Source organism: Prionailurus bengalensis, chromosome B1 (genome assembly GCF_016509475.1).
Source record: "Prionailurus bengalensis isolate Pbe53 chromosome B1, Fcat_Pben_1.1_paternal_pri, whole genome shotgun sequence".
Classification (NCBI taxonomy): Eukaryota; Metazoa; Chordata; class Mammalia; order Carnivora; family Felidae; genus Prionailurus; species Prionailurus bengalensis.
The window spans coordinates 145,563,560-145,591,222 of record NC_057344.1 but is presented as its reverse complement, the minus strand read 5'-3'; the positions used below and the strand labels follow the sequence as shown (position 1 = coordinate 145,591,222).

Here is a 27,663-nt window from a genome sequence, read left to right as displayed (position 1 = left end):
GGAGGAAACTGAGGTATAGCGGTGCCAAGTAATTAGAGTCACTCAGTAAGTAGATGGTAGAAAGCAGATGAGAATCCAGCCTTCGGGGACCATGGGCTAGATAGACATCAGAACCCAGCCTTGAACCATTGCACGTACTGCCTCACCCCGCTCTCTCAACCAAGTTATTCTGTCTCTCCCAGGCCGGGAAGAATCCAAGGGCCCAAAGCTAACACTTCTGTATTACCTAACTATATTATTTGATATTATCTGTAAATTATAATAAATTCAGGATGTCGAAAACTCAGTCAACCAAGGGCAATTTTTCATAAGATGTTGAAAGCCTACAACCTTAGAAATTCATTTTAACAGTGATCAAAAAATAGTGGAAGTCAGTAAAAGGCAGATTTATCTTAGATTTTATCCCACTGGAGTATTATAAAGGGACTAAGAGAATTCTATGAAGAAACTGGCTTTTGCTATAAGACATGACTAAAGAGTTGCATGCAAATTCCATTCCTGGACCCACTGAGGAGTCCACGTCCCCCTGGTGGAATATCTCATAGCATCTTTTGGTTTCCTTCACACTTACAGTCTCTTTTAGTATCTCTCAGTCTCTTTATTTGTAAAGTTCATATAACCTTATGCAGTACAAAGTTTAAACATACTACATAAAACGCCTGAAACAATTCCTAATACATAGCAGAAGTTCCATAAATGTTAGTGGGTATTATTATTTATAGAATTTAATATAATAAGCTACTGCATATATTTCAAAACTCTTTAAAAATTCTATTTATTTAAAGAAAAAAATTAAAAACAGTTCACCCATTTCTCTTGTCTCCCCGCCATTTTTAATACAATAAGTTATTGCATGTATTTTTATGATTGTTCATTCGATGTTTGACTTTCCACTACCAGAACATAAGATAAGAACATAAGCTCCTGATGGCAGAGACAATGAAGCACTGTGGCACACATCACAACTGTCCCCTGCTCTCTAGCTCTCCTCTCCATCTGGGCAAAGAAGAAGATTGTGCTTTCCTGCTTTCCTGAAGTTGAGCATGGCCAATGACTTGCTTTAACCAACGAAATATGAGCAGAAGTGCATGCGACTTCCAGGTAGAAGATGGAAAGGCTTCACTTAAGTCTCCGCTTCTCCCTTTCTCTATCTCGGTGACTGTGGAAGCAGGCTTTGACATGGGGGTATAGCACCGAGTTCCCCGATGTAGAGGATAGCTACTCTGGGAAACGACCTGGATTTATAGCAGACGTTGATGAGCATGAAATAAATCATTATTGCTTAAGCCTCTGAGACTTTAGGGTGGGTTATTACAGCAGCATAACCTGGCCTGCCCTGACTCTTACAACCTATTACATTCCCACAGCCTTGCATGAGGTCTGGCATCTAGTAAGTGATCAAATATGTTTTCACCAAATAATAAATTACAAGTTTTAACCATTAATAAAAATGACTGATTTTAGTGAACGAAACAATTTTCAACTCTATTCCGTATACAATGAAAAGCTTTGGAAATTTTAACTGATTCTGACGTGGGAATCACCATCCTTTGGGTACCAAACCATCATCTTAGATATCAAAGCTGGAGTCACACATGCTTTGTGCCCCCAGAGGGTTTCCGTTAAAGTTTTGCTGAAATCCAATCGAATATTTTTCTCTGTACAGGGATTTTGAAAAACATTTATTTTTATCATAGAGTTAGTTACTGAAATGGCCCTCCTTGAAAGGCATCATTGCCTTATATAAATTTTATATATAAATAAGATAAAGAAGAAATATGTATATACAAATATACACATTTTATTTTACATATAAAATTCACCTGTGTATGATCCTTGCCCCCCAAGACAACCACAGCGCAGATGCAGAAATTTTTCGTAATCATGTAGAGAGCACCAGAAACTGGAAAAACCTCAAGGTCAAAAGCACTCAGAAAACTTGTTTAACAAATTGAATTTACAGGTTCTCTGGCTAGGGAGGAGGAAAGAGGATAGGCACCTGGTTGTGGTATCTTTTACTTCTCATTCCAACAAGGATCAATCAATTAACCAAGAAAAAAGATCCCAGTAAAACAAAACAAACCATCAAACCTCTGAGCCCAGTTGCATCTGGTTGTGGAAGGCGTGACCAGCTGCACCGGTGGTAACGGTGGGGTCAGGCAGAGGAATGCACGTCATCACAGATACCGTGATAAGACCCAAACAAGTGAGAAAATGAAACCTGAGTACAGGAAAAAGAAGCCACAGGAAAAGAAAGCTGCTCCCCGGCGCTACTAATGGTCCTGAGCAAATTAATTCTTTAGGAAGGCTCATTAATTCCAGCCGCTTTCCAGCTCTGGTGACTAGGGGACCAGCAGGCTCATAACAACAGAGATATTAGAGATGATCTGGCATCTGGTCTGATAGAGGTGTGAGAAACAAGCAAGTCTAAGGTGGTGGGGAAGATTAAGTGCAAGGTCAGCTTTGATCATACAGAACATACAGAAACATTGGGGTTTGAAAACCAAGTTTAGTACAGAGGATGGGGGTGTGGGTACATCCTACCCATACCATTAGCTAGTTGTGTGATCTTGGACAAGTACTTAAACCTCCCTGTACTTCCACTTCCTCCCCTGAAAACGAAGATATAATAGTGCCCACCTCAAGGGACTGTTGTGAGAATTCACACAGTTAGTATCTGTGCAGCACAGTTGCCCAGCACACAGCAATCACTCAGGAAATGTCAGCCTTTGTTTTTATAACCCAGGTGCACAAACTGTTCAATTATGGGGTCCCAGCCCTTACCAGCTATGTGACCTTGAGTGCATTACTTCTCTTCTCTAGGCCTTAGTTTTCTCATCTGGAAAATGGAATAGCAGCAATCTTATGTCACAAGATTGTTGGAAGGAGTCATGATACCACACCTAGGAGATTGCCTGGCTCAGTGATCCCATGATCACTGTTACCTGACCTTAGTGTTATTTCCTCTGGTAAGAAGCTGAATAGGATAAAAGACGTCCTGGCTCAGGCAGCAGGAAGTGCAGTGGGGTTGAATGCGCATGAGGGTGTAACCTGCACGCAGGAAAGTAATGTGTATTCTCTTACGCAATAGTGGGGTCTTGGCTCCTCGGGTTGACGCCTAAGGTGGCATATGGTCACCTGTTGTAAGCATTCATGAGAAAAGTTGAGATGAACTCCCCAGAGCAGAGATCTGCTCACACTCAGCATCCGTTTAGTTCCCAGCACCGTGCTAGACTCTTAAACCTTTTCAAAACTCGAGTCTGTCCAGCAGAGGCCGCCCTGGGCCGGGGCTCCCGGGACCCGAGCGCGCCGGGAGAGGGGAGGCCAGGGGGTGGCCTTGTCAGCGCCGCGGGGCCCGGGTGGGAGGGGTTTGGCGGGGGCAGGCGCGGCGGCAGAGGCGGCCCCGGCTCGGGCGGCTGGGATGGAGCAGAAACGCGCCCGGCGCGGGAGCACACGCAGCTGACGGAGCCGCACCGCGTTTGCCTGGCTTCTCCGTCAGCCGCAGGAACAAGCCCGAGCCGCCGGGGCTGAGCGCGCAGAGCCGCCCTCGCCTCCCGGCTCCCGCGGCAGCCAGCCGGGCAGAGGAGGAGCCGTACGCGCCCGGAGCGCTCGGTCATTCCCGGAGCTCGACACCGAACACCCGGGTACCATGGTCTGCACGACTCTCTTCGCTTTCTGCATCTTCACGGCAGGTATTTGGGGGCGCCGTCCTCCCCGAGCGGCCGGGCGCGGGAGGGGCTCCGGCGGCCGGGGCTGGGGCTGGGGCTGGAGCGGGGACACCGGGAAGTAAGTCACCGCGCGCGGGCGGCCCGAGTGGCGCGAGCCTCCGGAGTTGCGTGAAGGTATGTGCGCACTTGAATTTGGGGTGGTGTGAGCCTGTGGAGGGCCTGGGCTGTGCGAGACTGAGGGGGTGACGGGGTCCTTCCTGTCGCAGCCCACGCCCGCACAAACTCGGGGCTTTGTGGAACAGGTGGCTGCGCGACGCGTTCGAACCCTGGTGGGCGACACTGATGGCGACTTGAGGCTTTTCGGGTCTCCGAGCACACCCTGCCAGAGTCGGGCAGCCGACTTCTTGAGGCGGTTGGACCCTGGGAGGGAAGAGAAAGCGGGAGAAGCGGCGGGGGAGCGGGGCGATGGCATCCGGATGGCTCTAAGCCGTGGCTGCGCGCGCGGCGGTCTGGTTGCGGTCCCTGAGACTTGGCGGTCTCTGCTCTCCGGTCTCCCGCGTCTCTGAGGAGGTGCGCTTGGGGATGATGCGGCACTAACAGCCCCACCGGCAGCTGCCTGACTCGCGATCAAACCTGGGGTTGCAATTCTACCCCGTGACCCGGAGCCTCCCCAAAAGGGGAGAAACCGTGGCACAACCCGTTAAGTTGGCTAAAACTACCCCTCGCCCCCGACACCAGTTCGGGACGTCTTCGCCGCGCGCGTCTCGCGGGTCTCGGGACCACTGACCGCGGCCTCTGGCAGGGGCTGTGGAGAGAGGATCAGGGCTGAGCTCGGCTTAGTGGGGGCCGGGGTACATTCAAACAACGCTTTCAGTCTGTCTGGTGCTGGGTACCCAGCTTTTCCAGAAAATGCAGCCGGACAAGGGACAGCTGACTCTGGATAAGGTGGCAGTGGAACAAGCAGCGGAGTACGCGGACACCGGCATGTTTCGATAAGAATGTTCCAAAGCCATATGGCACAAGCCGATTTGACTGCTGCCTATAGTCCGTGAATTCTTTTCCTCCTGAATCGCTTGGGCTCCTGTAATTGTGGGCAGCGGTCGTTACAATCCTTGGAAAAGAAGCCAGGAGTTTCCTGACAGCTCACAAAAGAGAATGCAATTTTCAGGAAAAGTTTCCAGACTTGAGAGTATAGCGTGTTTTGTTTCATTTTTGTTTTTGTTTTTGTTTTTGTTTTTCTCGACTTGCTGAAAGCCTGAGAAAACCTTTCGTTTTGGTATCCGCACGGTTAGCAATCGCGTCTGCGGAGGTTCCGGAACACTCTGGGCGCTTTGGCTACACAGCCTCAGCGGGGAGCGCCAGGATCCTAGCAGGTGTAACAGCCGCCATCCCAAACCACGGGGTTGCCATGTGAGGCAATTCCAGCCCCACTCCAGGCAAGAGGTGTTTACGAAATGACATGAAAGGTGCCTTTACTTTTCTCCTCGCTAGGAATCTTTTCATGAAGCTCAAAGCTCAGAAAAACTTGAGTGAGCCAGTAGAGCCCATAGATAGGTTTGTTTCCTAATTTTAGCTTGTGGCTTGTCTTTTTTTTTTTTTTTCTTCTTCAGTTTTTTTAATGTTTATTTATTTTTGAGAGAGAGAGAGACAGAATGTGACCAGGGGAGGGGCAGAGAGAGGGGGAGACACAGAATCCGAAGCAGGCTCCAGGCTCTGAGCTGTCAACACCCAGCCGGAAGAGGGCCTGGAACCAAGAACCCTGAGATCATGACCTGAGCTGAAGTCAGGCTCAATGACTGAGCCACCCAGGGGCTCCATTGTCTTTTTAATTTTTATTGATAGCTCTGGCAGTTGGCACTACCCAGATTAACCCTACTAGGCAGTGTATTGTAGCTTTTTTTTTTTTTCCTAAGGAACTCAACATTTTTTTTTCTTGATCAGTTTTAGAGTTTAGCCCAGCTATTCTGGAGGGGAGACTATTGCCCTTGTCCATCAGTGGAGAGAGAAGGCTGGTGGACACACAGAGTAGCCTCATCCCCATCCATGTACACATGGTGGGGGGTGGTTCTGAAGGGAGAAAGCCACCTCCCAGTTTGGGGGCTCTCCTGACCCTAGAAACATAGTTAACGTTTCTGCATGTCTTTCAACCTTCCATCTGAAGGAATCTCTTTAGGGGAGGCTACTTGCAGTTAGTTGTCAGGAAAATAATATAAAAATTGGCGTAAATACCTCATGTGATTCTTTGCATCCCAAAGTAGGGTGTTTTCAGAAACCAAAATAGCATTTTTCTAGGAAAAACAATAGAGGCGTCAGTAAAGGAGAGAGGGGTGAGGGTTCCTGAAATGAGTGTGGTATGTATGTTTCAGTGACTCCTCTCCCAGCTCCTCTGGTGAAGCTCTGGTTAGTTTCACCCAGTAGTTGCTACTTTTGTGTTCTCCTCTAGTCTTCCGCCTACTCTCCTCTTCCTCCTCCTCCTCCTCCAGCTTCTCCTCCTCTTCTTCTACCTTCTCCTCTTCCTTCTTTTTCACCCCTCCAGTAAAATTCTTCAGGTGATACCTTTTTGAGCCAGGAATGGGGCTTGGCAGGGGACATCTTGTAGCTTAGTAAATCCACTCGGTATATTCATAGCACTTACTCCTGCCTGAATAACGGACACTTGGACACTTGCAAATATGTGGGCATTGTCAACAAAAGTAATCTTGACACTTATTCACTTGTATTTTAAAAAGAAGGAAGAGAGAAAGTTTGGACCATCTTCAGTTCTTTCAAAGTTGACTGTGGCATAAACTGTTAAGGGTATTTTACAGACCATTCTCAAACATCTCTCTGTACAAGGCACACAGGAGTCCTGCCTCCAAATTGAAATACAAGCTGGCACCATCACGTTTTGGCTGTAGAACTGAGGAGGGAAGGAGGGAGGATGGCAGGGTGCAGGAAGTTTCCATCCTCATTCCTTTCCCTCTCCCTTCTGGATTCTCTTCTCCTTGCCCACCACCATCATTGCCACCTCTTGGTGTTCTATGGCTGAATTGTTTAAAAACTTCTTCACTCAAGGGTACCTGGGTGGCTCAGTTGGTTGAGCATCTGCTCAGGTCATGATTTTGTGGTTCGTGAGTTCCAGCCCCAAACTGGGCGTTCTGCTATCAGCCTGTCAGTGCAGAGCCCGCTTCAGATCCTCTGTCCCCCTCTCTCTGCCCTTCCTCTGCTTGTGCTCTCCCCCACCCCTGCAAAAAAAAAACTTCCTCACTGAGACATCTGAGATATACTAGAACTTTACAAACCCCTTTTCCAACACTCAAGGGGGACAAAAGGGAAGCAAACACAGGTAAAAGAAACACAAACCCCATGATCCTACTTTCCTGTCCTGGAGAGACTGCCTTGTCTATCCCTGCTCTCTCTGCCAAGAAACTATCATATCTTACCCCAGTACTTAGGTTGCCCTAGGCAACGACTGGTTGCCCTTTGGTGGTCAAGACCAGGAGAGCTAGACTGCAGTCGGCCACCAGCTAGAGATCCTGTTTGTGCTCTGGGCTTATCAGGTAGCTCTTCTCCAGGTGACTAACATCTAGAATGTCCTTATCATGGAAGGGCAACCCCACCCTACACATTTATGGCTATGTTCTCACTGCCGATCCTGATATATAGGTCAAGAGCTTATCATAAGCATAGGAAAGCCTCACCATAAATCATATTATAAAACTATTAAAAATAAACCAAACATGCACACACATTTAAGAACAGTGAGGTTATCCGTGGTTGTCTGGGAGTGGGGGTGACGGGTTGCTCACGGTCCTCTAGCCTGGTTATCTCCTGTTCCCCTGAAGTCAGTAGCACAAAGAAGTGACACCTCCTTCCCATGAAACCTGACCTGAGAAGGAGGAAGCTCTTTATTGTTATCTGATACCTTTACTGAGGCAGTGCTGCAAAGTGGTAAGCGGGAAGATTCTAGATTGCCTAGGTACAAAGCTAAGTTTTACTACATACTAAGTGTGTAATTTAGGACAAGAAACTGAACCATTCTGCGTTTTCTTCTCTACAAAATTGGGAAAGTAAAACCTCATAAGGTTGTTGAAACTGTTAAGTGACTGAATATATCTACATTGCCCGGGACGTGGTAAGCACTGAATAAGTGTTAGCCACTGTTGTTTTTATTACTCTTGTAAATAAAGTTTACTAGCGATTGCTACCCATCACGTCCCCCTCTCGGAAATAGAGTTTCTGTGCTTGTGCTTAGACTATGTAAATCAAAGATCTCAACTAATATCCTAGCACAGTGCCAGCTGTTCTGGCAAACCTTAATGTGCAAATTAAGAAAATATTCAACTGAGCCTACTAAATGCCTAATTTGAAAAGGTTAATAATGTGTCCTCTCAGCATTAGCACAACAGTCCAAAAAATGCTCTGTAACGAATAGAAGTCAAGTCTCATGAAGGACTGTATTTCTTCCACAAAGCCTTTTGCAAACTGTGTGTGTTTCAGAAGCCCAACTCAGCTAAACCTTAAAGTCAGATTCCTAGAGCCATAAATTTTGGATGATTCAGATCCAAGAACTTAAGAATAGGCAGCTCATGGTTATCTGAATGATCCAGAATGGCTCTCTTTCATTCTCTCTCTCTGTCTCTGTCTCTCAGGCCCAAAATCATCAGTAATGGTCAGATCTCTAATTTACCTTGAGCATTTGGGCCAGGTTTAATTGTGTGTTTTCATAAGGATTGGCCAATGTCTGATGTTTGATCAGACATTCTTAAGCAAGCGTTTTCTCTGCAGGGGTGGGTAGGTGAGAAGGTGGCCACAGAATTTGGAAACAATGGACATTTTATTTATTTTTATTTTTTTAATTTTTTTTTCAACGTTTATTTATTTTTGGGACAGAGAGAGACAGAGCATGAACGGGGGAAGGGCAGAGAGAGAGGGAGACACAGAATCGGAAACCGGCTCCAGGCTCTGAGCCATCAGCCCAGAGCCCGACGCGGGGCTCGAGCTCACAGACCGCGAGATCGTGACCTGGCTGAAGTCGGTCGCTTAACCGACTGCGCCACCCAGGCGCCCCTGAAAATACTTTCAAAAGGGATTGGCTGCCTTAACACCCATAGCCTTTACAACAGTTTGCTTTCTTTTGCAAGTATCTGTCACTTAAGTTGGACATGTTAGTTTTGGAATCAAATATTTGCTTTGCTAATAAGATACTGAATGAAACAGTTTTTGGGAAAAAATGATGTTTCATTTAGAAGACAGTGGCAATTCTGAAAAGAGGTAGGCAGGTAGTGAGTGCATGCCTTAGGCAATGATTGCTTTTTACTTGGAAATGCAGGGCTAATAGGTTGTCGTCCGGTGAATGTGCAAGTGGGGTGACTATAAAATAAAACGGACTGGGGCACCTGGGTGGCGCAGTCGGTTAAGCGTCCGACTTCAACTCAGGTCACGATCTTGCGGTCCGTGAGTTCGAGCCCCGCGTCGGGCTCTGGGCTGATGGCTCAGAGCCTGGAGCCTGTTTCCGATTCTGTGTCTCCCTCTCTCTCTGCCCCTCCCCTGTTCATGCTCTGTCTCTCTCTGTTCCAAAAATAAATAAACGTTGAACAAAAAATTTTTTTTTAAATAAAAAAATAAATAAAACGGACTTATGTGTGGCATTACTTATATTTTTAGTCACAGCTGCAATTATTTAAATGACAGAATTCATGGAACATCAGATTTCCTGATGTGTAGATCAGTAAGGGCTCGTCATAATCCTTATGCCAAAGTAGCCCGTTTCTTTCACCTGTCTTTTACCTGTTTTAATGTCGTTTATAAACCTTGAGACCTTTGCCAAGGTCTCAGTGATGTAGAAATCATTACAACAAAACAGACAATTACATAATTCTTTCCATCTATGTTTTTCATTGGTACAGGGTGGTATAATGTCAACTGAAAATAAGCTGTTTTAGTTTTCTTTTGGCTAGCGCTGCCAGATTTAGCAAATAAAAACGCAGGTTGCCCAGTCTAATTTGAATTTCAAATAAACAGTGTATTCTAAGTATGTCCCTCATAATAGTTGGGACACTTAAACTAAACAATTCTTCGTGGTTTATCTCGAATTCAGATTTAACTGGGCATCCCGTATTTTATTTAGAACCCCTACCTTTGGCCTTTCATCTGCGGTTCACCTAAACAAGGGGTTTGATACAGGATTAGCTCTATTTTCAACCCCACCTCACCTAACATTAGTTGTCCTGTACCTTTTCAGTCTGTTCTTGGGAAGACAAATTTAAGAGCAGCTGTCTCTAGGATAGCACTGTTATGTGGTTTTGAACAATTGGGATTTCTGTAGCCTTCCTGAGGCTCTATTACCTTAGCCTCCTGTACCGTTCCTTTAAAAAAAAAAACCACAACAGTATACGTATTTTAAATGGTAGCAATGTTCTTGCCTGAGAGCTGGAACTAGAAGCCTTCTAGAATCCAGCTGGCAACTGATTAAAAAAGAAAGTTAGAGAATAGCTTTGGATTTCAATGCTTTCTTCTGTGCCAGGATCTTCGTACATCTCACAAATATTAATTATATAAGGTTTACATAATTCCTGCCGTATAGGTCTATTGGAATACTTGAAATCTGTAGGTATGGAGCCTCAAGCAGCATATTAGAATTTCAAGCAAATTGGAAAACACACACACACACACACACACACACACACCAACCTGAAGCAATTGGACTATGGTGGGAATTTGCACCTTTTATACCTAAGGCAAAATCTATGAATAGGTAACTGTTCGTGGAAAACCATTGTGGGAAGTTACCAGTGTGGTATTTAGAAAACATGTCTATAGGATACAAAATAAGATGAACGGTAGAATACTTTGATGATAACATCTTCCAAATTCTGATACCTGATTTACTTTTTTTTTTTTTTTTAATTTTTTTTTTTTACGTTTATTTATTTTTGAGACAGAGAGAGACAGAGCATGAACGGGGGAGGGGCAGAGAGAGAGGGAGACAGAATTGGAAGCAGGTTCCAGGCTCTGAGCCATCGGCCCAGAGCCCGACGCGGGGCTCGAACTCGCGGACTGCGAGATCGTGACCTGAGCTGAAGTCGGACGCTCAACCGACTGAGCCACCCAGGCGCCCCCCTGATTTACTTTTTTATGAGGGAGAAAATAAGGACAGAGGAACTCTAGTGCAGGTGTTGAACATGAAAAGAATTGGAGGGGAGGAGATTTTGTTTGATTTTTTTGTTTTGTTTTGTTTTGCTTTTTGGCCATGGTTGAATGGGGTGATGAAAATATATGTTACCTTTTAAATTACGATATTCTTGCCAGTTTTGTGTTGTCCAGAAGCATAACCTCATTACTGACAGAGTTTGCTCACTTACTATTGTATCTGTGACATCGGATTATTACCGGTGCTGTCCGCTTCTTAGAAAATCTTTTCAGTTTCTGTTAGAAAAGCTTTTGTGATCCCGCATATGGGCAACAGACAGATACCATTATACTGGTGTGGAACATTTATTTGACTGTTAAACACTCCATGCTATATGATTCTTGCTTTGTACTATAACTCGGATTCTTTAGGAAGAACAATGACAATCATTGTAAGGATAAAAGGAGGCCCTCTTTATTCACTATGCAAATAGTGAATGCTCGCTTTATTCACTACAATGCCTTGTCAATACGTGTTTAGGGAAATGTTTAAGACACCATCATTCTACTGAGTTCATGGAACATGTCAAGTTATATCAGATTATGAAAGGATTTCAACACATCTGAGAATGAGAACACAAGGGAATCTAGATGCCCATCTGTTCATCAGAAGGTCCTAAAGGATCTGGTGGCCCTAACACCTCTTTGTTGGCTGGGGAAAAGAGGCAAGTTATTGGCGGGCGCACTCTGCCAGTCAGGAATCCTTGCTGTCGATGGATGCTGCCTGAGAGGCAACATCAAGATGAATATGGCCATCACCCAGCTGATGAGGAACGGAACCCTGGATGTTTGTCTTAAAAATTACAGGGGTAATGGGGACAGCATTCAGGAGGCGAGAGCTCTGGAATTCTCCTTTTTGAAGAGCTGTTCAGACAGGCCTGAGCAAGAGAGGGAATTATCAGTTTTGAAGGATAAATGATCATTCATCATTTACATTCTAGGAAATGTTGGTGGGAAAGTAAGTGTGACCTCAGATTACATGTGAAAACTGGGTCAGAAATGGACAGTAGGAAGGGATCATGGCTGTTCCAGAATTTCTACATAGGCTACATGGGAGAGGCTGGGGGTGGTCCCTTGCATGAGACAGAGAATATCAGATGGCTGAATGTGTTGGTGGGGGTGGTGGTGATAGGGCGTAATAATTAAAATAATTTGGGGCTTCTGAAGACCACCCCACCCCCCCCCCACCCTTATGCCACTGCTGGGAATGGAAAATGCCTCAGGTTTCATTTTTTGATGGGGGGGGAGAAGAGATTCCTCCTCAAATTTATATGAATGTAAAACTTCGATTGGTATACATTTTTGGGTTTGTGAAAGGTTGCAAATTGAGCCTTTCAGATAAAACAATGCGGTGGCATTTAATGGCAGGTAAGTAAGGTACCCCAGCATTGTAAAAGGGTAAGTAGAGGGAGAAAACGCTTCAAGATGTCAAGAGGAATTTGCTGCTTGGTTTGGATCCAGTAAGGAGGGCTCAGTGGCCCGAGGGTGTGCACTTCCCGGCAGCCATCTTACGCCTGCACCTCAAAGAGCCCTATTTTGGACAGAATCCCCTTTAAATCCTTATAGGAAGAGAAGCACAGCCCTGAAATTTATCAGGTGAGGAAGGGATTTGTGAGAAGCAACACGGTACGGTGGAATGGGCTTTGGCATAAGTCAGGCTGGCATAGAGTGCCAACTCCCAAGATCTCAATTTTCCCCCTCGTTGAGTTATGATAATATACATTGAGTTTCCTCCTTTGCTGGATTGAGTGCCATGTTAGTTAATATTCAACAAATGTTTATGAGGCAGGTATGCCAACATATAGTAGGTTTAATTTATTTTACTTCATTGGCTTGCCTGCCCCCCACCCCTAGGTTGTAAGTTGCAGGAGGCAAGAATTTTAGCCGTTTTGTCCCCACTGTGTTCCAAGAATGTAGAACAGAATGAGACATACAATGAGTGCTTCACAGATATTTGTTAAATTAATTTTTAATTAATAACCTACATATACTAAACATTGTCCAAGACTCTGTTCAAGATACGTCAATGAACAATACAGACAAAACTCTACCCTTAAAGAATTTGCATTCTTTGAGGATGATGAATTTTGACTTGGTCAGAAGAAAATCAATAGTTGAACATCTAATAGTCATCTCAAGCCCAACATATCCAAATCTGAACTCCTGGACTTCCCTCCACCAAAAGGCTCCAAATGCAGCCTTCCCCATCCCAATTAATGGCAACTCAACTTTCTAGCTGCTCAGGTTGAAAATCATGAGTCCTCTTTGAGTCAGGTTGAAAATCTTTGGAGTCTTTTTCTCTCAACGCCCCTCATCCAATCCTTCAGGATCTTTTTGCCCTACCTTTAAAATAGATACAGAATTCAAACACCCTTTGCCACCTCTACTGCTCTCACTCTGGGTGAACTACGATCTCTTTCTCTTGGAATATTGTGGTGGCTGGCTCATAGGTCAACCAACTTTTGCCCTTGCCTTCCTAAAGTCTTTTCTCTACATAGCAACAGTTGATCCAATAGAAATGCATCAGATGACGTCATCATTCTATTCACAGCTTTACAGTGGCTTCCCATTGCACCCAGAGTGAAATCCCAAGTCCTTACCGTGGCCATTAAGACCACCACGAGCCACCACCACATTCATCCTTGGACCTGGGCCTCTGCATCTTCTTCGCTCATCCCACGCTAGCCACACTGGCTTTCTTAAAGCATTCGATGGCTGGTTCCTCTGTCTAGCGCATCCTTTCTCCAGATGGCTAATTCCCTCACCTCACGAAAATCTTTGCTCAAATGGCACCTTCTCACTGAGATTTCTCCTGACCAGCACTTTAAAAATTACAGCCTGTTGCACCTCACAATACCATATTACCAGCGCCCCTTAACTGCCTTTCCCTCTGCTTTTTCTTTAATGTCTATCTCCCTCCATCCCTTACCCATCCCTGCCCCCCTGGGATTTTGTCTGTTGTTTTCTGTAGGATCCCCAGTGCTAAATACTATGTGGCACTTAGGGTGTGCCCAAAATATATTTGTTGAACTGAATGATTAAAATACATTTTTGAGGGTGGCCAAAATGAAGACTTAATTCAAATTTTACCTTAGATCACCCAAAAATGAGACATTGGCAAACTCAGTTACTATCAGGTGCTTATGTCTAGTGTTTCCAGTTAGTTTTTTAAAAAATATGAGTCAGCCTTTAGTTTTCATTGAGGGTTACAAAAGCTAAGCTTTAAAATCAGCTTTTTTTTTTTTTTTTTAGCTATGCACATACAAAACACTTCTTTTAAAAATGTAAGCCTTCCCCACCCCCCCACCCCCACCGCCCCATGGATGTCACTTTAAAATAGCTGAAATGTCTTAAGTTCTCTGGCCAATTAAGAAAATGTCACCTTGGGGGGCACCTGGGTGGCCCAGTCTGTTAAGCATCTGACCTGGTTTCGACTCAGGTCATGACCTCACTGTTCCTGAGATCAAGCCCCAGGTTGGGCTCCATGCTGACAGCACAGAGTCTGCTTGGGATTCTCTCTCTCCCTCTCTCTCTGTCCCTCCCCACTCTCTCTCTCTGTCTCTGTCTCTCTCTCCCTCCTTCCCCAACTAAAAGAGAGAGAGAGAATGTCACCTTGGGACACCTGGGTGGCTCAGTGGGTTGAGCATATGACTCTTGATTTCAGCTCAGGTCATGATCTCCTGGTTCATGAGTTTGAGCCCCATGTCAGGCTCTACGCTTAAAGCCTGCTTAAGATTCACCCTCTCTCTCCGCCCCTCTCATTCATGCTCTCTCTCCCTTTAACTCAAAAAAACAAATAAACTTTAAAGAAAAAAAGAGAATGTCACCTTTAGGGCACCTGGGTGGCTTAGTCAGTTGAGCATCCAGCTCCTGATTTCGGCTCAGGTCATGATCTCATGGTTCGTGGGATGGAGCCCTGCATCCATCTGGCTCTGCGCTCTCTGTCTCTCCCCATCTCTCTGCCTCTCCCTTGCACGTGCACATGCTTGCTCTTTCAAAATAAATAAACATTAAAAAAAGAAAGAAAGAAAATGTCACCTTTGAGCTCAGCTAGAAAGATAAAGATACCTCCACTATTTGAACATTTTTGAGAATTTTCTGAATCACTAAAAACAACCCGATGGTGAAAAGTAATTTGAGTCTGAAGGAAGCATGACTGGTGGTTTCCCAGTGATGTTTGAGAAAGTTAAGTAAATTCAGATGCTGAGTGTTGAGAGCATAAGTTATTTACTAATAAACTTGAACAGAATGGGGAGTTTTCTTGGCCTTAAAGACTCTGCATTCTGCCTTCACTGGTCATTCTGAAATATGAATTGTGTTTTAGTCCAAGCAATGGATGGAAGTGGTTAAAGCCTTGACTAAATCAAACCTGCATCCCGAGAGCACGTGTTACCGACCTGCGGGGCTGACACCCCCTGACAAGGCTGGTGTTAAAATCACCCAGGCTGGCATATCCCTCAGCTTCATTATCCAACAAATGTTCATGGAACTCTCCGGCTCACATAGAAATATTTCATTATATAGCAGCTGCCAAAAAGAACAGGAGCTTAGGATATAACCACATACTTGTCTGGAAGCCTCAGGGGCAATGGTAAAATTTAAGATTGTACTTGAAGTGCAACCTATAAACAAACCAAAGAATAGAAAAGATGACACTTCGCATTAAAAACACCTGCCTTGCTTGACCAGTGAGGTCCATTGCCCATTCTTGGGGCGGGAAGGCGCCCAGGCATCTTGAAGTGTAGCAGCATTGACTGTAAACTGGGGAGGGGCAAAGGACAGTGAGTCTGCCCTGATGCTGGAGGACCAGCAGGGAACTGTCTCTGGGGGTGTGGGCATGACTCTGGACGACAGGTGACCATTCCCCCACCTCCCCGCTCTGGGAAAGACCGTGTCCCCGACTGAGATGGAAAGCAGGGCCTGTGGTAATTCTAGGCTTAATTTTTGAGGAACTGTCAGACTGTTTTCGAAAGTAGCTGCATCATTTTATATTTGTGTAGTCCATCTCAATAAAGCTATTCAAGTAACATTTTTAAAAGTTTTTATTTATTTCTTTTGAGAGAGAATCCCAAGCAGGCTCCGTGCTGTTAGTGCAGAGCCCAACACGGGGCTCAATCCCACAACCGTGAGATGATGACCAGAGCCAATATCAAGAGTTGGATGCTTACCCCCCTGAACCATCCAGGCGCCCCTCAAGTGAATTTTTTTTAAATAAAGGAAGGGAAAGGAACATGCATTCACAAGACAAGTTTCCCCAAATCTCGAAGACAAATGTGGCTGCTGAAGGAGCAAAAATTATTACATCACTGAGAACCGTTACAGTTTGGAGGGTTATCAGAAAGAGGGAGAGATGTGATTTTTGAGATTAGGAAATTTACAGCCAAGTTTTTGTTAAAAAAATTAAATGTCAGTAAGGGATTATTGTCTCTTGTTTTGTAACAGTTTTTAAAAGCTGCCCCCCCCACTGTTTTTTTTCTTATTGTGGAAACTATAAATAGACACAGAAATTGACAAGAATGTGTCTCTTACTGGCCCAGACTTGATTCTGTTTGTTTTGGTTAAGAACTTTTTTTTTTAAGTAGTTTTTTTAAGTAGGTTTCACCCCATTGCAGAGCCCAACATAGGGCTGAACTCATGACCCCAAGAGGAAGACCTGAGCTGAGACCAAGAGTCAGCTGTTTAACGGAGCTACCCAGGCAACCCTTGGTGAAGAACTTGTAAAAATATTAATATGTTGGCAAAAATAATTAAAATGTTAGTACATTGGAAATAATGTAAATGTCTAGGTATAAAGCACTAATCCAGTAAGCTAGCATACATTCAAGGTTCATTCAGCCACGTAATACCAAGCAAGTGTTTGGATGAATGAGGCGGTTGGTTTATTTATGTACTAACACATTAAATAGATTACGATCTGTTGAAATAATAATTGTCACTTTATATTTCACAATTGTATCAGAAAAGCAAGTTACACAATAAATGTACATTGTGATGCAATATTGAAAGCATTATTTTTATGTCTGTGTCTGCACAGAAAATGATTCAGAAGAATCCAGTGGTTATTTCTGGCAGGTGGGCTTTGGATCAGTGTTGCTTTTTATGCTCCTTTGTTGTGTCTGAAATTTTTTAAATAGTTTGTATTACCTTCACAATTAAAAAAGTAAAGATAGTATCAATAATTCAATTCCTCTTTATCAACATTTAATGTGGCTATAGTAACTGCTGGATAGCTATTTTTATCCTCAAAATCTTGATTCAGAAATCCTTCTGATGGAGCCTTCAAAAACTCTATCTTAGAAAAGCAAAAACCTCAGGAAGGTTTACAGGATATCACTGACGTAATGGGCAGGGAAGGTTCTGGGAAGGAATTGACTTAAAGTAATATTATATTTTGTAAAACCAGAGCGCTACATAAATCATTGATCAGAACAAGTGTCTCGGTATTTTAAGAAACTCTGACTTAACTGATAAGTATTTCAGATACTTCATTCATTTTTAATATCTTGATTTTGATGTTTTTGTCACTTATGGGAGCAATTTTAAATGAAAACATTATTCTAAGCTTCTCTAAAAAGAAATTTGTCATCTTAGACATCAAATAAGAAAAACAGTCCGCAAAGAATATAGGATTTGTTTTTCTTCAGCAACATTAAATTTGTTATATCATCTTTTTGATAAAATAATCAATAAAATGTGGTTTAAACAAATGTGAAAGCATCCATTACTAACAGCCCATGAGCATATAGGGCAACCCCTTCGTATTCCAAATAAGGCTCATAAGCATGCTAGTATAAGGCAGAGATTTCACATTTGTAATTTTTAGTTTTAGTAGGTATCGCACTATACTATGATGTTGATTTCCTTTGCCACTTCATCTAATCCTCCTCTAACAACCCCATGGGAGAGACAGTCCCGATCCCATGTTGCAGTTCAGGTCACTGAGTCTCAGAAGTTAAGTAATGACACAGCTGATAAGTGACAGAGCTAGGCTTTGAACCCAGGTCCGTCATCTTTTACCCACCTTAGCCCCTACTGTCTTGAATGGCCAAATCAGACTATGTAAATTTGGTCTCGGAAGTTTCTCTCTCGACTCTGGTCCTCTTCCCCATCCCCGCATCTACAGACTTGACCGAGGACTTTGTCATCTTTTCCTTGACTGTCACAGTAACTCCTAAATGGTCACTGGCCACCCTTTCCCTTCTCACAGTCTCTCACCACTCTTTTGGAAATCATTCAGGCCAGGCCAAACTGCCTGCTCCCCACCGAAGGAGGAGAAGCAATCCTAGATCTACTTAAGAGTCTTCTAGGTGCTCTGATTGTGGCTGCTAAACCCCATTTCCACCAAAGGAGGAGTGCCTGGCTGACTTAGTCAGTTAAGTGTCCGACTCCTGATCTCAGCTCAGGTTGTGATCTCACAGTTCATAAGATTAAGCCCCGACTTGGGCTCTGTGATGACAGCACAGAGCCTGCTTGGGATTCTCTCTCTCCCTCTGTCTCTGCCCCTCCTCCTCTCACACATGCTCTCTCACTCTTGTCTGTCTCTCTCAAAAATAAATAAATAAAATTTTAAAAAGAACGAAGGCTTCTTAGAGAAGTGGCGAATTCCCCGTCTGTGTTAGAAAATACATAAGATGAGCCTAGAATATCTTGTTCTACCACGTAGTAAGAATGCTGTCAAAGGCTACCAGGCTCCTGTCAGAAAGACTCAGAACCACTTAATGGGCTCCCACTGGCCAAAGATGGAACAAATTGAACGCCAGTAAGGATAACTGCAGTGGATTGGATCACATTGTTCAAAGTCATGAGTTAATTGTGATACCGGAACAAAACAGTAACAGCACACAGCTTCATTGGTCTCCCTTGGAGGAGGCTGTTATTTTGGGAAATAAGAGATAAATAGAATTAAAATTCTTGATTGATTGATCTTATTTTTGCCTTTATTTTGTGCTGTGTCCCACGGGGTGACCACATACTAGATGATGGGATGACCGTCTTTATATAGGTATCCTAGCTAATAAATGAAGGTGGCATGGTAGAAACAGAATAGCACCATATTGTATCACCTGATGAGTTAGTGAATCTTGGCACTGACCCTCACTGGCTGACAACACCGTGAAGGGTGGCATAGCCAGATACTATATCTCCTGATGGAAAGGTACACCATCCCCTGTGAAATAGGCTTCCCACACTGAAGGGGACCCACATCTGATCAAGCCTCCACATCCAACTGTGAAGTCACAGGAAATACAGAGTCTCAAAGAGGGTGTTAAGTAACACCACAGAAGTGGAATCAACAAACTTCTGACCACAGACAACTCTACAAGACAGACGTACTTGGTTTCTTCAATAAATAAATTGCAAGGAAAAAAAGGAGATTGTGAGAAAGATGGGGAGGCAGGATTTATTGATGAAAAAGAGACTTTAAGAGAGACACAGTGACCTGTCACAATTGTGGACCTTACTTGGATCAAACCAAAACTGTAAGAATAAATTATGATATTTCTGAGACAATTGGGAATTTAATCATTGCCTAGACATTTGATGATATTAATGTATTATTGTTTCAGTATGACAATGACATAGCCATATGTTTTTAGCAATAGCCCTTTTAAATGTTCATTTGTTTTTGAGAGAGAGAGAGAGCATGAGTTGAGGAGGGGCAGAGAGAGAGGGAGGCACAGAATCTGAAGCAGGCTCTAAGCTCTGTCAGCACAGAGCCTGACATGGGGCTCGAGCTCATGAACCTTCAGATCACAACCTGAGCCAAAGTTGGACGCTTAACCGACTGAGCCACCCAGGTGCCCCACAGCCCTTATCTTTTAGAAATACACACTGTTATATTTACATAAGAAGTGCCACTGTGCCTAGTATTTGCTTCAAAATCCTAGAGAAAATAGTTGTGTGTGTGTGTGGCGGGGGGGGGGGGGTTAACAGAAAAAAAATGATTTGGGGTTGATAATTCTTAAAACTGGGCAAAGGGTACATAAGGGTCCATTGCACTCTTCTCTCCCATTTTTTGTAGATGATTAAATTTTCCCATTATTCAAAGTTTTTATAAAGAATTTTCCAGAAACCCCCCATTTCTTTTTTTTATTTTTTTTTAATTTTTTTAACGTTTTTATTTATTTTTGAGACAGAGAGAGACAGAGCATGAATGGGGGAGGGGCAGAGAGAGAAGGAGACACAGAATCGGAAGCAGGCTCCAGGCTCTGAGCCATCAGCCCAGAGCCCGATGCAGGGCTCGAACTCACGGACTGTGAGATCGTGACCTGAGCCGAAGTCGGATGCTTAACTGACTGAGCCACCCAGGTGCCCCAGAAACCCCCCATTTCTTACAGAAACAAGTCCACACTCCTTAGCAAGTGGCTTAAGATCTGAGTTAGAGGCAGAACGAAGGAGAGATAATGCGGGGGTACTCATGGTATGAGAGGCTACAGAAACAAATAGATGATTCTTGTTTGGGAAGTCTTCCCCAGGATGGAAGCACACGCCACTGCCTTCAGCCCTTCACCCTGCCAGTTCCTCATTCTAGAAAGCTGTACTCCATTGGCTGCCAGCCAAAGTTCTCTTCATCCTGTAAGCTCAGAGTTCCCCTTCAGCTGTTTGCATACGTTACCCCTTTAGACTTCCGGCCTTTGGAGAGGAAGAATGCTGTCTTAGCTTCATATCCCTTGCCCAGGTGTGAGTGTATACACAGTAGGTGCTCAGGACTTACTGGGTTGAACTGACGAATCTGAAGCTCAAAGATGGAGACCCAAGATCTCACAGCTCCTTAGCGGCTGAACTTAGACTACAAATCTCATGTTTATAGGAATAGGAGTGCCCCGACTTTAAAGACTCCAAAGCCCCTTCTTCATTGTTCCCTAGCACTCCTCCACTTAGAGTTAGGATTAAAGGCTTCATCATCTCTGAAAGAAGTAAACCACTGGGGTGTCTGGATGACTCAGTCCGTTAAGCGTCTGACTCTTGGTTTCAGCTCAGGTCATGATCTTGGGGTTCGTGAACTCAAGCCCTGTGTGGGGCTCTGTGTTGACAGTGTGGAGACTGGGATTCTTTCTCTCCCTCTCTCTCTCTGTGCCCTCCCCTGCTCATGCTCTTATCTTTCTCAAAATAAAAAAAAAAATAAGCTTAAAAAAAAAAGAAGTAATGCATTAGAGTAGCTGAGAGTAATTTATTTATTGCCATGGACTGGCACATAGAAGGGCAGAGAGCCTCTAGTAGCCTGTAGGACGAAAACATTTTGGGAGTGGAGAGTGGCCTGGGAGCTGGGACAGCCCCTGGGTAAGGGGCTGCATGGTGAGAGGCTCCACGAATGCAAGGGACATCAGAAGATCCCAGGGGAAGCACAGAATGGAGAGGAGATCCTGTTAGCCTGCTTCACAGGATCACACGGCAGCTCTTGAAATTTGGGAAGGAATTGTAATTGCTTTCCAAACAAGCGTGCTGTCTTTGGACAACCACCCTTAGCGGCACATACTTTTGCAATAAAATTTCACTTTAGCTAAGAGAATCCAGTAAAGATTGTCCTTTAAAGGATTCATAGGTAGAGGTATTCAAAGGAAAGTGTGCTCTCCCAGGTAGGAGGGGACACCGGCTCCTGCCTTCTCTGTCACCCAGCAGCAGAAGATGCCAGTAAGTGGCCTGTACCCAAACATCACTCCCCCCATTCCGCTGCAAACTGCATGCTCCCTTGGACTGTGCCAAACTGCCAAGTTTGGGATAAATATAGATTAGCTATTGTCTTAGTTTCCTAGGGCTGTCATAACAAATTACCCCAAACTTGGATGGCTTAAAACAACAGAAATGTATTCTCTCACTGTTGTGGAAGCTGGAAGTTGGAAATTAAGGTTTCAGCAGGGCCATGCTCCCTCCAGAGCCTCAAGGGGAGGACCCTGCCTCGCTTCTTCCAGCTCCTGGTAACCCCAGGCATTCCTTGGCTTGTGGAAGCATTAACTTCAATCTCTGCCTCCGTCTTCACGTGACCTTCTTCCCTCTGCGTCTGTGTCCAGATTCCCTTTACGAGGACACCGGTCACTCAGTCATATTGCATCAGGGCCAACCCTAATCCAGTATGGCCTCATCTTAATTTGATTATATCTTCCGAGACCAGATTTCCAACTAAGGTAACATTCACAGGTGCCTAGGGGTTAGGGTTTCCACATATCTTTTTGCTGGCACACGGTTCAGCCCATGCCAGCTGTATTATTTTCACTTCTAAGCCTTGTTCGTGAGAGGCACTCCCCCCACTGATAAAAGAAGCAGGCAATAATTTAATCAACTATAAGTTAACTTTTTATTCAAGATAGCAGCTGCAGTCACATCAGGTATTTTTTATTTTACTTGTTAACTTTTTAATTTTTATTTCCTTTGATTGTAGAGGGCTGGTTGAGACCTTTTAAATCGGGTATTTTTTAATCAGAGTGCTGTGGGCATTTGGAGGGGACATAGCATAAAGAGACAGCATCCCTGGTCCCTGACCACTACATAAACAGTAGCACCTACAGACATTGTGACAAGGAAGATAAAAGAAGAGAGAGAAAAAAAAAAAAAGAAGGGAGGGAAGGAAATGCCTTCACATATTTCTAAACTTATCAGCCTCATTGAAAACCAATGGTCTAAATTAATGAGATTTTTAATGACTCTCCTTAGATCACAGAATGGGTTGCACTAAGCAATAGCAATTCTGCTTAGGCAGCCAGCTTAACTTCGAGAATACTCTAGATGCTTCAGGAACGTTGTAATAATGGCATGACTTGTAGCATGTATGCTGTTTGGGAGGCATGGGGCAAATTTGAGGGCGTTGTTTCACTTCTCTGCCGGTGTATTTGTGGGTGGGATGTGTGTTTTCCTCCTTTCTTACTTGCGTCCTTCCTTACCAAAATAATTAGAAGAATTTAGAAAGGAGGAGACCAGGTAACGTGAGAAAGGATGTTTTTTTCAGGGAAAATTAATATTCAGTGGATTCATGCATTTTTTGTAATATCTAAAACTCAACTCTTCGTCTCCATAAAAAGCTGGATAATCTGTATATTCAATAGCTATACTCATATACATCCACATCTTCTGATTAGGTAGGATATGGACATTTGTTTGGTTCTACCTAGTCAATGTTGCTTTGGAATTACAGCTTTCCTGATAGGGCAGAGTGAAAATCAATATTTGAAATTCTTTTCCCCGGAAAAAGTATAATTTCTCTTACAGGAGATGTAATTACCTAGATAGTTTTGCTTATATAGGCAAGAGAAATATTCTAAGAAAAGTGAGAGGTCTACTGTCTAAAGTCTTTATTGATTTGGGTTATTCTCAAAGGAGTAAAAAAATGTAAAGCTATAAACAAAGCTCCTTGATGAGAACTGAGTCCATGCTGAGATAAATAGTTACAAAGCAAAAGAACAGCCTCATTATATTTTTAAAATCCCAGGGAGAGCCATTGTTTTGCCAAAGCAATGTGGTCAAACAGCTTGGGACCCAACATCAGTGCCCAGGAGACTAGGAGTAAAGAGCTTTAGAAGCTTTGAATTTTTTTTCTAAAACAATTAAGATTAAAGGAGTTAATCAGGAAATCTGAGGTTATATAAGGGTTGAGCAAGTCAACCAGCTCATGTATCTGTTTTGGGGCACATGCTTGGAATGACCAATCTTTTCCATGGAAGATTGTTCTTTATGATAATTCTTCCAGAATGAAAGGAGTGACAAGAACCATTAAAGTCTGAAAAGCGATCCCCACCACTGACATCTGAGAACATCCTGGCCTCTCCAGAGACATCAGACCGAAGAAAGCAGATGAGCCAGCTGGGGCTCAAACCCTGAGGGGCCTGATGGGAAGAGGAAGGAAAGTGGGTCAGGTCTGGTGAAACAGCTTGTCTCCCTTGGCAAGTCAAGCTGGCCAGTTTGGAGGCTACCAGTTCTATCATGACCCGCCTGGCCACCTCTCCACCTCCTCTCCAAACTTGGAATGGCAGCTGCCTGAGACTACACGGCACATGAGGCAGAAGCCAGGAGCAGATCTGGAATATAACCTCCAAAGCTCTAAGCCTCAATCTCCATGATAAATTCTTCTCAGAATTGGTGGGAAGAGGTCATTCACTATTGATGCAAGAACTACCCCGGAAAAATTAAAAGCCTGCTGAGATGGCGTATGAAGGGAAGGGAGTTCTGGAGAAAAGGACCCAATTTCTCTTTGACGTCATTGTTGTTGGGTTTCTAGGAAGACACAGAAAGCTTGAACTAGAGGCACAAAGTTCACTGACATGAGCCAGGTGGTACTTCACCAGGTCTGTGCTAGCCAAGGTGACTTCATTTATCTTCTGTCTGAAGCTGTGCCTCTTCTGGTCGAACTATCAACAATAGCAGCTTGGATTTAAGAGAACATCTATGTTCTTTGCTTCCTGAAAAGGGCTTTTTTTTTTCCTTCTAATTTTTTAAAAAATTCCAGTGTAGGTAATATGCAATGTTATATTAGTGTCAGGTGTACAATATAGTGATTCAGTAATCCTGTACATTATTCAGTGTTCATCACAATATCTGTGTTCTTTAATCCCCATCCCCTATTTCACACTTCCCCCCACCAGTCTCCCCTCTGGTAACCATCCAGTCTGTTCTGTATAGTTAAGAGTCTGTTTCTTGGTTTTCCTTTTTCCCCGTGCTCCTTTGTTTCTTCAGTTCCATATATGAGTGAAATCATACGGTGTTTGTCTTTCTCTGACTGGTTTATTTCACTTGGCATTATATGCTCTAAATAATCCATGTGGTTGCAAATGGCAAGATTTCATTCTTTTTTATGGCTGAGTAATATTCCAGTGTGTGTGTGTGTGTGTGTGTGTGTGTGTATACATATATATATACACATATATATGTGTGTGTATATGTATATATATATATATATACATATACATATGTATATATATATATATATACATATACACACACATATATATACCACATCTTTATCCATTCATCAGTCAATGGACACTTGAACTGCTTCCATAATTTGGTTATTGCAGATAATGCTGCTATAAACATAGGGGTGCATATAACTTTTTGAATTAGTGTTTTCAGTTTCTTTGGGTAAATCCCCAGTAGTGGAATTACTGGAACATATGGTAACACTATTGTTAACTTTTTGAGGAACATCTACACTGTTTCCCACAGTGGTTGCACCAGTTTGCATTCCCACCCATAGTACAAGCGGGTTCCTTTTTCTCCACATCCTCGCCAACACTTGTTTCGTGTAGTTTATATTTTAGCCATTCTGACAGTGTGACGTAATATCTCCCTGTGGTTTTGATTTGCATTTCCCTGAGAGTGAGTGATGTTGAGCATCTTTTCACGTGTCCATTGGCCATCTGTATATCTTCTTGTGAGAGATGTCTGTTCATGTCTTCTGCCCATTTTAATTAGATTATTTGTTTTTTTTGTTTTTTGTGTTTTGTCTTTTTGTGTGTGTGTTAAGGTGTATATGTTCTTTATATGTTTTGGATGCTAACCATTTATCAGAGATGTCAGTTGCAAATACCTTCTTCCGCTCAGTAGGTTGTCTTTTATACACTACAAGGTTTTTAACATCCCAAATTTGACCTGTGTTTTGACTCATAATGTCTGGCCAAAAAATGCTGCTATTTTGAAACTACACAGCAAGCAACGTATAGATTGGACTTTGCTATAAACTCAGTGTTACAAACCAGCTAATTTGCTGTTCACTTGTGACACTGTTGATATGCTCTAACATGTTGAGAAAACATGAACCAACCCCACTGCACTGCAAGAAAGAAATTTCTACTGGTTGTGATGACCGTGAATAAGTAACAGGCACTAAATCCCCATCTGCAAGGGAAGTGGTAACCCTTACCACCTGGACTCCTTAATGTGCAAATTATATTGTTCACAACTTTTCTTGATTTTATTTTTATAAAGATCCACTTTTTTAGCATCAGACTTAACCAACACTTGATTTTTCTTTTGGATGGGGTACTGGCAGCTAGTATATAAATTCAGGAAGCATGATTAATAGGTAGATCAAAATGCATCTAAGAATTTAGGTTTAAGCCCTGGTGGATAAAGTATCCTTCTAAAAGCATTAGCAGTTTGGCTTCAAATGGGACATTGGATTAATTCAGTCTATACTTCCTTGCTACACAGCATCATTTCAAGGTATAAATTCAATTTGTGCTATGGAAAATGGATAAGATATGCATAAACTTGCCTTGATTTAACAGGGATGACAAATTAAATGTTTATTTACCAATAAAATAGTCCAAATAACTGAGCTTTCTCTATAGAATATGAGTGGTCAGGTTTTTAAAATGGAAGAACAACATTGTTAAAACTATATTTAACATTTGTGGCTCTGTCACTGATAAGTGCCCTGCCTCCGTGTATCATCTGTTAAGTAAAAGTCTCAAACGCGAGGACCTCTGGCATCTGCTCTTTATGGTCTGCAACAGATTCTTAACCTGAAGTCTACGAAAACCTGGCTGATCCATAAATGACCACCAGGAACTCCATGAAACTCCTAAAGTTGCAGCCAGCATTGCATATATGTACGTATGTGTCCTTTTGCGGGGGCGGGTGGGGAGAAGATCCATAGATTGCATCCAGTACTTGAACTCTGGGTCCCTAATAAGGTTCAGAACATCTGACGTTCATTCTTGCTTTGAAAATACAAATGGCTCCTCAGGATGGTCTGGTGCCAGAGCATGTCCTTATACTAGCGGTAGTCCTGGCTCAAGTTTACGTGGGTTATAGCTTCCAATGTGCAGATTGCTCTTGGATGCATCCTCGTCACCCTCTGATCACCCACAAAGGCAGAGATTGTCCTTGTAGTTACAGATAAGGAAATCATTGTAGGTGGGGGGGCAGAGTGGATCAGAGATGTGTCACTGAGGTGGTGGGTCAGTGAGAGCCCTGGGAGCGAGTCATGGGTGTTTTAACTTTGCTCTTTCCATTACAGTCTGTTTGGTAGAATGCCATAAAAGCCACATTTTAATGCACAGTTTCGTATTTTGGAAATCACGTATGTTAGTTAAAGTCTTTAATCTCTAAGCTTTCCAATACCTGATCCAAAATTAATCAGACTACTGGCAACTGTGAATTTCAATTTAAAAATGGAGGGGTGCCTGGGTGGCTCAAGTCGGTTGAACGTCCGCCTTCAGCTCAGGTCATGATCTCACAGCTCATGGGTCCGAGCCCCACAGTGGGTTCGGTGCTGTGTAGCTCGGAGCCTGGAGCCTGCTTCAAATTCTGTGTCTCCCTCTCTCTCTGCCCCTAACCCACTCGCATTCTGTCTCTGTCTCTCTCAAAAATAATAAATAAAACAATTTTAAAAAATTAAAAATGGAAAATACTGAGGTGCCTGGGTGGCTCCGTTGATTTAGCGTCTGACTTCAGCTCAGGTCATGATCTCACAGTTCATGAGTTCGATCCTAACGTGGGGCTCGCTGCTATCAACATGGAGCCTCTGCCCCCTCTCTCTTTGCCCCTCCCCCACTTGTCCTCGCTCTCTCTCAAAAATAATAAATAAGCATTAAAAAAAAAAAACTTTACAAATGGAAAAGCCTACCCTAAGCATGTAGTTCTTCAGGCTCTTGCTCCTTAAATTCTAATGAAAACATTTGAATAGCACCTGGTAGTTTCCACAGAGCTTTCAGATGCAAAATGACACTGGATCCTCACAAGCTTTTGGCAGTTGGCTCGTACCCCCATTGTACAGATGAGAAAAAACAAGACTCACAGAAGTGAGGCAACATGTCCAAAGTCGCATTGAAAGGGGCAGAGACAGAACTCAGTGCTACTGTCACCACTCCAACTTTGCACCTTCTCATTGTAC

At 43.5% G+C, this 27,663-nt stretch overlaps 1 protein-coding gene across 2 annotated transcripts in view; it reads left to right on the top strand.

Annotated features, from left to right (window-relative positions):
• Positions 1 to 3,300: 3,300 nt before the first annotated feature.
• Positions 3,301 to 27,663, top strand: part of PARM1 (prostate androgen-regulated mucin-like protein 1) — a 112,935-nt gene continuing 88,572 nt past the window's right edge. Inside the window, exon 1 of one of the 2 annotated variants that reach the window (XM_043572470.1) lies at positions 3,301 to 3,692. In XM_043572470.1, the coding sequence (XP_043428405.1) occupies positions 3,650 to 3,692 (43 nt within the window). In that variant the 5' untranslated portion in view covers positions 3,301 to 3,649. The remainder of the gene's footprint in view (positions 3,693 to 27,663) is intronic. The other variant, XM_043572471.1, reaches the window with a different exon arrangement.